We start from the raw sequence: 14,193 nt of genomic DNA on the forward strand, positions 1-14,193 counted from the left end.
ATGAGTCCACTTGAATACATTACATTATATTACAGTCATTTAGCAGACGAATACCGATACATCTTAACAAAAGGGCAACGCAATATCACTTTAAACTCACTTAAAATGTTGAATCGTTGTATACATTTCTTCAGAGAACTAATGTGTCCCTGCACGACAAGGGACGTGAACACGTTCCCTATGTAAAGGTAATACAAACAAAATCAATATTCATGAAAACAAGTCGTATACATATAATACGTAAACAAACATATGACATACTGACGTGAATAACAGTAATGGAAGTTAAAGTTGGAATTGAGAGAGCATTGAGTTGTAAAAAGAATATATAGGTCCTTCCTTCCGGCTGCTGTCAGGTTGAACAACCAGCTCTGCTCCCAGTAGACCACATGACACTAAAAACCTGTGTCTACTATGTCTCTTGTTTGCACTATCCTCTATGCTGTTGTAATCCTGTAAATTTCCCCGCTGCGGGACTAATAAAGGATTATCTTATTTCATCTTATCTTATATATAAATGTACAAACGTGCCTGTGAGTAAGCGTTCTTCTCCAGCCTTGCTTGCTGCTGCCGCCTGTCGACTTTCCAGGCGAGGCGCAGTTCATCTCGAACGAGTAGGATAATCGTTGCTGTCTCCGTCACCACGACACCGGAAGAGATTGTGTGTGTAAACTGTCATGGCCGCTCTCATGGTCAATAACAGGTTCTGTTAGCAAGCAAGTTTATGCCAAATTGAAATAGAATTCTTCGTGGCAGATTGGTTTGATCTGGTTAGAGAGAGTAAAGATAACAGCAGGAACGTTCCGCTATCGGAACAGCTAACTCTACTCTTTGTGACCCGACGGACTGGAGCTGTTGGCTCTCCATTCAAAATGAGAACTGTTTTGATGGTGGCAGAGAAACCATCCTTGGCGCAGTCGATAGCCAAAATCCTATCTAAAGGTAGGTACGAATGTATTGCTATGTCATCTGCCACAAAGTGAGGGTTTCATTTCACACCAGGCTTTTAGCGTTAGCTACTTTTTGGTCAAGTCGGCAGGTACTCGGATCTCCGTGGTCAAATCTGCCGACACTGAAATGTAATGCACCTGTATACTGACATGGTAAACGCATTCAAACGGCCATATCGGGAACAAGCGGAGGGATCGACTTGAGACAACTTTGGTTTTCAAAATAAGATATCTATATTCACATTAAGAATGAAACCAGTTTGCTACATGTCGTGAGTTAAAGGGAAAATAGCACTAAATTGTGTGTAAAATGTCTTTATTCTTATTTAAATGGTTGCTGGAAAGATAATTTAATGAATAAAATCTGACTGACTGAAGTGTTTAGGACATGCATGATCACATCTATACTAAAAATCACACATTTTTACTCTACCAGTTATATATTTTATTTTACAAAGTAATAACTCCAATATTTGTACCTACAAAGTGATGATTTATGTATGTATTTTTCTGAATAATTCCAGACAATAACTGATGTGTATGTGTTCAGGAAATCTCTGACTCTGCTCAAACTAAAAATGTAACATTTTTACTGTACCAATTAAGAGATCCTTCAAAGTAAACGTCCAACATATGTACCGAGATATATCTAGCAACCGAATATTTGATTTGCTATGTGACTGTAATGCTACACATTGGTCACGTATAAAGAATATAAGCAATATAATAAAGCAATTAAAGAGCCCTTTTTCCAACTTAGTAATTACTTTTACTTTCATACTTTAAGTAGTCCTACATTTTCTTTGGTCTATACTTGCATATTTTAGTTGAGTACACTTGTGAATGCAGGACTTTTAATTGTTACAGAGTGCTTTTTTTATGTCCAAGTATAAGTTATTCTTTCCTTAAGTAAAAGATCTTTGTACTTCTTCCACTATTGATATTAATCATTGACACTATCCCAGTCGGGTTCTTCCTGCCTGCACTTTCATCATTTGTGGTGAGTTAGCTGGAACTTCTCGTTGTCGCTCCCTCCTCACCAGCTTCTTCCTTTGTTGTTTGTTTAATTGTCTGAGTTTTATTCTCTTTTCCCGTAAGGCCCATTCTGGTAAGGCAACACTTACAAAGCGGGTTTTACTTCATACTCAGTTATATGCACAGGCTGCAAAGTGCCATCTATAGAAAATTAATGTATTGTTTGTTTGGACACAAGGGCTCTGGCTGTGTGATGTGTATATGTCGACATGGTAATGCACTAAATATTGCATACTATAATGTGTTCTTCACTTTAATAGGGCTATCATAAAAGATCATCAGCTTATACAGTGGTTTCTTTACCCTCCATTCACCCCCCTTTCCCTTTTAAAATTGTAAATTAATAACGTTTACAATATTACTGACCTACTTTATACTTTTATCCAAGTTAATGTTTTCCAAGTAGTTTTCCTTCTTATTGTTTAAAAATGTTCTAATCAACATTACTTTTGCTTGAGTATTATATTCGAGAAATCTTACCAACCCTTAACTGTACTGTTTACCACTGTTATGTGAGTACAACACTCCTAAACCATTTTTTTCCCAGCTGGAAAACCAATGTGTGTATTTAGTAGTGTTGTTGATGGATTCTGGTTATTGTCTTGACATTTTAGTGCAAAGAATTTGAATTCTACATATTGTGTAATAAATATGCATTGATACTGAATAATTATGCTGCTGAAGCCCAGCTGTTGCAATTGAATTTAGCTATTAGCTGATCTGGAGCCAGATGATGTATATGGATCCAGCATTCATCAACAGGGTAATGGCAGTCGGGTCTCATGTGAAAGTAATGCAGACCAAACCCAGCAGTTCAAGTGGTGATTTTTATGTTATATAACTGTAGCATGAAATCAGCAAGGAATTAGGAAGCTAGCTAGCTAACTAGCCAGACCCTAAATAAGTACATTTGAACAACTTAATGCTTCATCCACACACGCTTGTCACAGCAAAGGAAAGCACAATGCTATCGCCAGATTTTGTAATGCTCTGTAGGCTTAATTTCAAGGACGACAGACGCGGTTAGGCAAGTTTTAGCCCCCGCTCTCCCAGCTCTGCTCATGTTGATACTTTTTTCCTGTTCTATAGGATTTTAAAAAACATTTCTAGAGTAGAGGCACTTCATCTATAACTGTGGGTTTTAGTTACTATTTAAACATTCCTTGTGGACAGGATAACAGCTATGCAGAATGGACCCCAAGTAATTCAGGAATTAAACATTTTGACAACCATACTGCCAAAATGCTCCATGTAGACACAATAATGATACCAGTTGTTGTTAAATAACTTTCAGAAGCTTTCAGCAGGCATGTATTGAATGGTGACATTTTCAATGTCTACTGGAAAACAGTAACAATGAGTGAAATGGGCTATTTCTTAGAGACCACCATCTTTACATCACGCATTATCTTAACAAACACATATTCTTGGTGTTCACCGAGGATCTAAATTGACATTAGAGCAGTCATTCCTGTTCAGCTGTGCCTGGAGTTGGCACATATACAAGCTATGGTGATGAGCTCAAACTCCAGAGAGTAGCTGGCCGTGGAGAAGCAGTTGGGGTTTTTCTTGAGGACAGGCATCCTCAGGGACACAGGGATGGTCTCTAGACCAAAAGCATTGTCGAGTCCCCTGCAGGAGTGGCTGGTGTGGCAGCTGGCCTCATGGATGACCTGAGGAACCCGGTTCAAGTCGATGTTCTCCCTGTTGAGCGATTAAGAGCAGGCGGTAACATTAAGACATTGCTTTTGAGTTTTTCAAATGTATTTCTTTGGTGTTTAAACATGAAACATAAATATAGAAAAGAAGAAATTAACAAAAAGCAAAAATTGGCCTTTTTTAAAAATATGTTCAGTGTAGCCTAGTATCTATTTAAAACCGCATGGCAGGGATGTGCAAATCTTTGTTCTAGGGGTTGTGCAAAGGTTCACACACACACACACTTTTTAATAATTTTTCTAAATATTAAAGCGGGTCGAGTTAGGTTCAGACCTGGGAGGGTGTGCATGTCATGTATACTCACACATAGCTCCAAGTTGCAATGCTGCGCTCATTGATGTGGCTCGGCAGGTTGACCAGCTGGCTGTAGTAGTCCTGCAGGCTGTATGTACAGAAGGATTCTTCCACACACTGGCTGCCCAGTGGCATGGCCAGACACTTGTGGAGGGCCATCAGGCACAGCAGAAAGAAACGCAGCAGCTGGATACAGACAATAACTAGGATTGTGTTAGTGTGGACTGATTTCTCTGTGTCAGTTACCTGGAGATGTCTCTTGTTTGTCTGTTTTTTCTCCAACAGAGCTGTTCAAACTCAAATGTGGAAACATAAAGAGACACTGGCAGACATTGTACACTCTGAGTTTACCCAAATTGCTGTATGGAAAATACTGCAGTATCAAACTTAATAATAATTTATTATTAACAGATGATATGTGATGATAAAGTCTTGACAGAGTCTTTGGCGTTTGGACTCTACGGGGAGATTTGTTATCGAGGGTTGTCTACCCTGAGCAGCAGCAAGATAAATATCCCCCGTGGAGTCCAGACACTGGTGGTGGGTGATGAGGCTGATATAATGATGAATTGATGAAGCTGATGAATCTGCGAAGATTTGGTGGAGATGGGGAGGTGAGGGGGGCGTTACAGCAGCATGAACGTACTGAATGTAGAGGGACAGTCATATTTAAGACGATGATAGGCTAACAATGTAATGATGTCGCTGTGCTATTGGATAGAGGAGACCAGCTGATCTAAACAGCTAATATCATGATTGACAGCCCCAACAATGTCAGCGAGGAAATCATGAGTGAGCATGTGTGAGGAGAGAATGGCAGATGTATGAGAAATAAACTACAAGACAAAGCATACGAGAGTATTGTCTTCCTGTCTGAACTTGCGCTAGAGCTTCATTTGTCTAACTCAGACTGCTGAAACCTTGTATTAGCTTCAACTGAAATAAACTGCAATTTTGCTCAGATAAGGACTCTGGATTTTGTCTCACATCTTGTGGTGTGAGAGTATAAATTAAGGGAAACTTGGAAAAGGTGAACATGTCCTTTAAAACCATAACTAGTCTACTCTAAAGGTCAGCGAGGTGTAGCGTTTAGTGTGTGGTAGCTTCAGTCATCATCATCACCATCATCGATATAAAGGCAGGTTTCTTACCTGGAGCTGTTCCATGGCTGAAGTTTATGAATGGCGATTGGTGTGATAGAGCCTCAGCTTTTTGATGTCCTCAGTGTGTCCTTAGGCTTTGAGTTGATCTGCGACCTGCATCTGGACCTGCTTTAATTTATATGTCCTGTTCTTGCCAGGATTGCTAACATCCCCTGTTCATGTCCATGGTCCCGTCATTAACATTCAGCCTTGACAGAATAAATATTCAGAGATGACGTCAGCATGTAGCATTGAGCACAGGTAACTAAGGGAGGACCCTAACTACCCTCTTACTCACTGAAGAAAGAGACACAGCAATTAATGTTCCTGTCTCACTCAGCACCACTATGACCTCTGTTAAACTCCACCTCTGACTCATCCCCCAGTGTAGGCTCTAGTTTTGGAAGTCATTTTATGTGCATTTCCGAGTGCAAAAAAAACTTTTGACAAATAATGTATATTCTTGAATTGCTTCAAAAGAATCAACTTCAATCTCACTACATCTTTTATAATATTGGCAAATTATAGAAGTTTAGGTTGGCATTCTACTATAATTATAGTTTTTATTTCAGCATTTGTTGCATCCTGCATAGGATTACAATACGTAAAAAGTATGTTTGTTTTTTTTAAACAGTACCTTGACTGGAAATGCACATTGTCAGCTATTAAAAGGGAAAGCAGCATTCAAACTTCACGTTTTTAAAATCAGTCAACATTTAAACAAAGCCAAAACATGGAGACCGTTTAGAAGTTGAATTAAAAATGTAGGATTTTTGTTTATTATTTATTTGTTATTATTTTCAGCAAATTTACAGTTGCAGTTGTAGTAAAGCATAGTAAGAGACTATAAGTTGCAGCATTGTCCATGTTATCTTTTTGTTATGCTGATATTGCCTTTGAAATTGAGATAATATACTAGGCAAGGATAAACATCTAATTTTTCCCTTTATTGCATCTCTATTTACTCAGCATTGGTATTATAATATGTTTACTTTAATTAATACTATCTAATAGAGCCCCCTTTCCCCAAATGGATGTCACTTTCAAGCAACATGATGTTCTATGCTTTTTCTACATTAAAATGAAATACAACACCAACTTCAGTTGACCTTGTGTCAATTTCTTGTGTCAATAAGTATCAATCTCTTCTACTATGGTCTTTGACTGTCAAAGCACCATGGTCAGGTGGTGTAACGTATTTTTGTCAATCGGTGTTACTAGTATTTTTCAAAAAATATATAATAATATACAGGTTAATTACAAAAATAGAATTGAATCCTCTATCGCAATGTCACTAATTTTTTAATAATTCAACATTTAGCTTCTTCAAAAATTGCAGCACTTTCCTTGTCCAGTGTTAACCCAGCGCTCAGATGGTTATATATTTAATATTTCTCATTCTTTTGTGTTTACACCACCTGACATTTTCTGTCGCATTCAGTCTTACCTTTTGTAAAAAAAGAAATATTAATAATATTAAATGCCTCTGCTATTGATCACTTATGTTTAAGCCATTGTATTTGTATTTTAAGCTTCCGTTCAAATATGGACAGAAATGGTCTGAATGCTCTTGTGGTCAAAGAGGTACATAAAATCCTGCACTTTTAAAGGACTGTATTAACGGAGTACCTCATCTGTTCTCCTTGTCCTTAGGAAATTGTACAAGTCGCAAGGGGCTCAATGGAGCATGCTCAGTGCACGAATACCCCGGCAATTTCCAAGGCCAAGCTGTACGCTTTAAGATGACTTCTGTTTGTGGACATGTGATGAGTCTGGATTTCATCGGTGGGTATCATCCATACTACGTCTCTCTCATCCACCTAGCCTTCATTGATGACATTTCCTTGCTGTGCTTAAAAAGTTTATCACATTTGTCTTTCTCATTTACAGAGGAAGAGAGAATTCAAAGATGCGGTGACCGGCCATGGCTGGTGACCGGCCATGGCTGGTGACCAGCAAATCAGTTTAATTTTCCGGTCACATTTACACGCATGTAATTGTCTCTGCATGACAGTTTTACGTTGGCACACAGCTGCACAGACAGTAACGTCACAACACAATGAAAACCTGTTTACCTCTTAACACTATCTCAAAGCAGCTTATAATACATAATTAGAATGAGCAATGCCAATACTTTTTTTTTATATCTGTGTATTAAAATGTGTGTGTACAAAAACCACTAAGGTAACTGGCTAACACCATAATCTAGCTTTGAGAAATAGGCCTATGGTCCTATAAAATAACATTTATGTTGACATTTTGTATTGATTGTTGATTTATGCCATGCAGTTGCCATACCAGTGGTCTACCTGTTCAGAGGCATTTATATTGACATTTAGGGAAAAATAAATGTAAGATGAAATATACCGTTACCGTCACTCTTGAAGGAACTGCCTATATACAGATTGCCCCACAAATCATGACTTTCTCAACATCCTAATCTTCCAACTTCTTAATTGAACATCTTTTATGCCTTCATTTGGGTTTCAACCTCTTCAGCATCCAAACCCTTTGGTTTACTTGTAATTTTGATCTAAATCCTTTAAAGAACTTGGCTCTTTATTTTTTTTAGGGAAGTACAACAACTGGGACAAGGTGGACCCTGCAGAACTCTTTAGCAAGGCTCCCACAGAAAAAAAGGAGGCCAACCCCAAACTCAACATGGTCAAGTTCCTCCAGGTAAGTGGGGTTGACCCAGTAATTGGTTTTCATAAGACATTTGTGCTCACTGTATTCTGTGTGATCAGCTGGATGTCAGTGTTTCTTTGGTGCTTACCCAAACTTTCTGTGTTCATGTCAGGTTGAAGCCAGAGGCTGTGACTACGTGGTTTTATGGTTGGACTGTGATAAAGAAGGCGAGAACATCTGCTTTGAGGTAATTCAGACCCTCTTTAGGCTACAGCTGGTATTAACATGTGAACTGTACAGTATATGTTAAATGGATATTGACATCCAATCCATGTTCTTTATAAAGCGCCACAAAGCACTGTGAAGCAGTTGTTTAGCTGTTAACACTAGAAGCGATTTTGTTTGAGTCTCTGTCTGAACAACTGAATCATTCCTGGATTAAGAACGTGAACACGGGCTGCGCTGGTCTAAAATCGTGGCGCTTCCCAGTCCAGTGTGAACCCGGTGTTAGTCAGCATGACGAGATGGCTCAACTTTCAACATGATGGAGGATTTTTTTTTTCTTTAGAATTTGGCCCAGCAGTACAGGTTGCATTTACAACTGCTGAGATCCAATCACAATCTCCACATGTGGCGTTATAAGTTGTTTTTTACACAAGAACTGTACATTTACAATTTTTTGAAGTACTTGTAGCCTACTTAACTTTTCTTCTTCTTAATAATTCTAGTCCACTACATCTCAGAGGGAAATATTACATTTTAACTTCACTACATTTATTTGACTATATTAGTTACTAGTTAGGCTACTTTGCAGATCCAGATTAAATACAAATATAAATCGATTCATATTATGATGTATTATGTAGAAGTATATAGCCTAGTTATTATTGTATATTAAGTAGTTCAAATTAGCTCTACCTTTGCCTGTTGTAACATTTAAGCGATGATCACATATGGGGAGTGACGGAACCCACTGACTGTCCTCAGTGGGCGATCTGGGGTGATGACAACAACCCACCACACATGTCTTGAAACACGAAGGCCGTCTCGCTTACCCTGCTTTGTTCGTGGTTTTTTTGCCGTTCTTAATTAATGGCAACAAAGTCCAAAGAATAATTTTTGGAAAAATTGTCCAACATATTCATGGTTAATAAATCTCAGTAAGCCTTCCGTGGTGATTTGGAGGTCAAAAGACATGAAAATGTGGTTGTAAATTCAGAGTTTATCAGATGTCTAGATCTAGTAGTACAACAGATCATAAAACTCACGGTTCAGATCGTAACACGGATCGGATCACAGATTGGATCAGAACAATAGAAAAAAGGGAGCAAATATAACTTTTCGAGTTCACTGTTTTTTTTGCCACCGATACTAATTGCTGATCATTAATGATCCATATTGGTGGATACAGATTCCTTTTTGTGATGGGAAATCTTAGAGCTAGTTCCTTCGAGACAGAAGAAGTTTCGGCAGACAAGGATGTCTTAAGCAGTAACATTTATTGTTTCTCGATTGAGGAGAACAAGGAAACACCACGTGTGAATCACAGCGTACTGCTACCCATTTCTGAAGATGGTGTCCTTGAGCACATTATTTAACCTTCCCCAGCCCAGCTAAATTCCGCTATATCCAAATAGGGTTAGTTCTTCATCAGCCTGGCATGTGTGATGATTCTATTGGATATAGGATCTAAACAAGGAAAACATCTACCGTTGTTGTGCTAGCAACAAAATAGCCTCTGTACAGTCTCTCTTATCCAGCGTCTCCAACCAGACGCCAGCCTGATGAGTCTTAACCGAATACACAAGGTTTCTAGCTGACCTTGGCCTACCAGCTGTCCTAGCCAGCTCGGCCCTATCAGGCACATAGAGTGAGACTGGCTAAGAGAGACAGACAGTTGACCTGACCTCCAGACAGTTACCTTTAACCTAAAAGAGGGAAGTTTAACATACAATAAGGAAAATTCCTTCACACTTTTGTTGTTTGATTATAGTAGCTGGTCTACAAGGATCCAGACAATTTTTTGCCACCGTGCCAAAAAATTATTTCAACTTTTCAAATAATTGTTTTTCTTCATAAAAACACACAATTTAAAAATAAGGAAATAACTGATGTATTTTTATTCATTTAAACAAATCTTGTTGTTAGTAGTTTTAATGATGTATATAAATCTGCTGAGAGGTATTGTCAACAGGTCATAAATCATCTAATATCTATTTTATCTTGCTGTGAAAACATCTCATTCAAACAACTATTAATTCAATTTTATCACCAAAACAAAATTATTAAGGGTTACCTTTGAACACGTCATGATAATGTCATAATTTACCTTCGGCCAGTACTACTGATTATTGGCGGATAACCATTATCAGTAAAACTTTTCACACTGTGATGGTTAACGTAAAACTGTGTAATTAATCTGCAGTCCACACGCGTGCCGAACCATGAGGGGGGATCCGTATGGATCACGGATCGACAAAGGTCCGTTACACCAATATCTAGATTACATAAACGTTGTTTTTAACAGCATTCTAATAAGGATATTTCCTTTTTGAAATATATTGCTTTAATTTTCCTGTTTCTCTGTCAGAGCGTTTAAATTATCACTGTTCATATGTGAAATGTTACTTGTATAGACATCTAATCACCTTTCACGTTTCAACCACACTTACCCATTGATTGATTAAGTCAGATCATTTTTTTATCTCAGCAATAAGTGACCAAACTGATGGGATCAACTGTGTCATAAAATAACAGGGTATATATTATCACAGCTGGGTGTCTCAAACACCTGACCACATCCAGCTGTATTGTTAGCTGAGGTCAGGTATGAGGTTTAAATGGCCAAACCTTCCAACCCATTGAGGCCAGTGCAGCTATGTCTTCCTGCTTCCAAAATCAAATATGAAGTTACTCTATAAGTTGATAAGCTCTTAGATCTACCATGTCATTATTTATCTTGCCTCACAGGTACTGGATACTATCCAGCCGGTGATGAACCAGGGGAGTGTCAGGGATCAAACCGTTTACCGCGCCAAATTCAGCTCCATCACTGACACCGACATCTGGAATGCCATGAACTGCCTGGGAAAGCCCAACCAGAATGAAGCCATGTCCGTGGATGCACGTCAGGAGCTGGATCTGCGCATCGGCTGTGCCTTCACCCGGTACCTCTCTACAGCCACACATTGGCTTTTCCACACACACTTCTACCTTGTGCTAGATTCCTTGCACCTTTTATCAAAAGCAATAGTCTTGAATGCATAAGTGGCATGGGTTTGAGGAGTGTGTGTGAGCAAAAAAAAAAGGTGTTTGCTGGTTAACATCATAATAGCCTTTCGACACAGATACCTGATATATACAGTACCAGTCAAAAGTTTGGACACACCTTCTCATTCAACTACTTTGAAGAATCTAAAATATAAAACATACTCTGGTTTGTTGAGCATTTGTTTGTTTACCACATAATTCCATATGTGTTCCTTCATAGTTTGGATGTCTTCAATATTAATCTACAATGTAGAAAAAATAAAAATAAAGAAAAACCATTGAATGAGAAGGTGTGTCCAAACTTTTGACTGGTACTGTAGGTTATTTATTTTTTGACTGAAAATATATATTTGCTAACCATTTTTACAAATGTCATACAACCTCACACAATTATTAGGTAGCCAGTTGTATCAATTTATGTAACAGTGGGACTGCAGTAACAGTTAAACCTACTACTTCCAATTACTTTTGGCTGTCTAGCAAAGTGTGCTATTTGAGAAACTGCCTATGTGAAAAGCAGCAGTGAAAACATGGTACATGGAGATTCATTGATTTGGGCATTCTCTCACTAATCAAGCGGAATGGATTAAAAAAAAGAGAAGCACTGACAAAGCGCTCTGAACAGAGAACCAAGTGGATATACCAATGCACTGATATTTGACATGGTAAAAGCCATAATCATTTTAAAAAACTATAAAATAGCTGCAACACCCATGCATCCCATCATGGTGTCCGGACAATCCCACTAGCTCTGGGGACCAAATCATGTTAACTACATATTGGACAAGTATGACAATTAAGATTTTTCTTTGCCACGTCTGGTTTTACTACATTTTACTACACTACTACAGTTTAAAGTAGAAATACGACAAAGTAAATTCTGGGTGACAGAAAGAGATGACAACAAAGCTCAGAGGCCAGATTCCCATCCAGGACATTAATCCCATGGTCCATATGTACACCACTGATCCGAACATCACTAGGTCTAGATACAGAGTTTGGAGCACCATAACACTAACTTGTGTACAAATAATAGGTCTACTTGAAATTTGATTAAGAATCATGTTTCCTATTGCAATTTACAATGTCAAGCTAACCAATGAATTCCACAGCCTTGCATCTTGACTGACATTAGCTTTATACAGCAAATATGTGTAGGTAATAAATATCTATCCCTACTATTCCACAAATAGTTAGTTCTGAACAGCCACACTGGGTGAGGGCCAGACAGTCTCTGGTCAAAAGCCTTCATAGTGTTGGTTTGCACTGGTTTGTACACACAAAAAGTGACAGAGCAGTTGTTGAAAGAATGAAAAAAAGAAAGCTGGAGAGAGAAGTTCAAACCATGGCACCTTCACACAGCTGGCCAATCACAGTCGATGCTTGATTGTTGGATTCAGAAGGTAATCCGAATTTTTTAACTCATCCTGACATTGAAGGGGGGTGGAGGGTTGTCATTGCATATCCAGCTTTAGCTTATGTAATCAGTTAGATGGAAGAAATAATCAAAATTCCATCTGATTCTTTATTGTTGATGACACACAGTTGATTCCCTGCTCCGCCAGTTTGATAACTGTGTCCTTTGTCCTTTGTTTGTCAAATATTATTCAGGTTCCAGACCAAGTATTTCCAGGGTAAGTATGGCAATCTAGACTCCTCCTTGATCTCATTTGGACCATGCCAGACCCCAACACTAGGCTTCTGTGTGGAACGCCATGACAAGATCCAGTCCTTTAAACCAGAGACTTACTGGGTCATCCAGGCAAAGGTACGTCCCCGCTTTCATTTCCCTTGAAACGGTGTCAACTACTTCTTCCTTCCGTGCTATATTGACAGCCATGCTGTGTTTTTGTCAGGTATTCAGAGGAAAAGACACCCCACTGACACTGGACTGGAACAGGGTGAGGGTCTTTGACAGGGACGTTGGTCAGATGTTTGTTAATCTGGCCAAGACATCCAGGGAGGCAACGGTAAGGGCACACCTAACTGTACTACTATAATGAAATCAATATTTAATCATTTTAATAGTTCCTATTTTGTCGAACCATTCCTCTTTTGTTAATGCCCCCTGAAAGATCTCTTATTTGAAAAAACTAATGCAGTGCCCGTTTGGAGCCGATTACTTGGCTCCGAGAAGTGCTGCTTGTAGCATTGTCGAGAACCGCTCATCGCTCGTTGAATTCCACTTTGTTTGTAACATTAATATATCCAGCATCCAGCAGCAGAAGTGAACCGCGGCCTGTAGAGGCTCCTGCAGGGAACATGCTCAAAGCCCGGCTTTAACGCTGCTCGTCCTCTGGTCACTAGCAATACATCGCTATTTTGAAAATGATGATGATGATGATGAGGATGAATGGATATCGGTCACTATAATTCCAATGTCTTTTCAGGTACATCATTATTGGCCTCAAAAATATATTATAGCTTAAACCGGAAACAAAACTTCACAAGATAATTTGCGGGAGGGCTACACAACTTGTTTTCCACTACCTTATTGTAAGTCGCTTTGGATAAAAGCGTCTGCTAAATGACTGTAATGTAATGTAATGTAATGTACCTGATGGAGTCACCCAAGGCTTGGTCACCAAATTGGAGCTAACCTTAGCTGACCTCTGATATAAAGCTATATAATACCTCTCTTCATACAGGTGGAGTCAGTGAGTAAGAAAGAGAAGGCTAAGCAGAGGCCCCAGGCCTTGAACACTGTGGAGATGTTGAGAGTGGCCAGCTCCTCCTTAGGTATGTTCCCATCAACATAAGCAGCATTTCATCAGCTGTCATTTCCCTTTGACTATTTGTTCTGCTCTTGTTAATGAAATTAATGATAGGGAATATTTGGGGATTTTAGGCTGTGCGTATGCATGTTATTGTGAGTTGATTTGCTGTCACTGGTCAGGGCTGATGTCAAACATGACCTTGTGTGGATTTGGGCTACAACTTTAGATTTTTTTCATTGTCAATTAAACTGTTTAATATTTTCCTCTTATAATCGTTCTAAGAAATGAAAGAAAATAGTGGAACTCTGCATCACAATTTCCAGATCCCAAGGTCATAAAATAGCTTGTTTCCCCCAACCAACAATCCAAAATTAGAAAATCATCACAATCGGGAAACTAGGGAATGTTAAGCATTTGTGCTTTAGAAATGAGAGGGCT

The 14,193-nt window shown here is 38.8% G+C and overlaps 2 protein-coding genes across 2 annotated transcripts in view; one reads left to right on the top strand and one right to left on the bottom strand.

Annotated features, from left to right (window-relative positions):
- The first annotated feature begins 648 nt into the window (after positions 1-648).
- top3b (DNA topoisomerase III beta) overlaps positions 649-14,193 on the top strand; it is a 28,287-nt gene continuing 14,742 nt past the window's right edge. Inside the window, 8 exon segments of the mRNA XM_054610582.1 lie at positions 649-942; positions 6,794-6,925; positions 7,713-7,819; positions 7,941-8,015; positions 10,739-10,935; positions 12,650-12,806; positions 12,895-13,008; positions 13,687-13,777. Coding sequence (XP_054466557.1) covers positions 873-942; positions 6,794-6,925; positions 7,713-7,819; positions 7,941-8,015; positions 10,739-10,935; positions 12,650-12,806; positions 12,895-13,008; positions 13,687-13,777 — 943 coding nt within the window. The 5' untranslated portion in view covers positions 649-872.
- Positions 3,461-5,164, bottom strand: LOC129101005 (interleukin-25-like). Its single transcript, XM_054610583.1, has 3 exons — positions 5,150-5,164; positions 4,009-4,184; positions 3,461-3,689 (listed from the first exon to the last, which is right to left on the bottom strand). The coding sequence occupies exons 1-3, from the start codon at positions 5,162-5,164 to the stop codon at positions 3,461-3,463; spliced, it is 420 nt and encodes a 139-aa protein (XP_054466558.1).

Source organism: Anoplopoma fimbria, chromosome 13 (genome assembly GCF_027596085.1).
Source record: "Anoplopoma fimbria isolate UVic2021 breed Golden Eagle Sablefish chromosome 13, Afim_UVic_2022, whole genome shotgun sequence".
Lineage (NCBI taxonomy): Eukaryota > Metazoa > Chordata > Actinopteri > Perciformes > Anoplopomatidae > Anoplopoma > Anoplopoma fimbria.

Coding starts and splice junctions, on each gene's coding strand:
- LOC129101005 (XM_054610583.1), bottom strand. Junction 3,690..4,008: donor ATTGCAACTTGGAGCTATGT/GTGAGTATACAT, acceptor ATCGCTCAACAG/GGAGAACATCGACTTGAACC.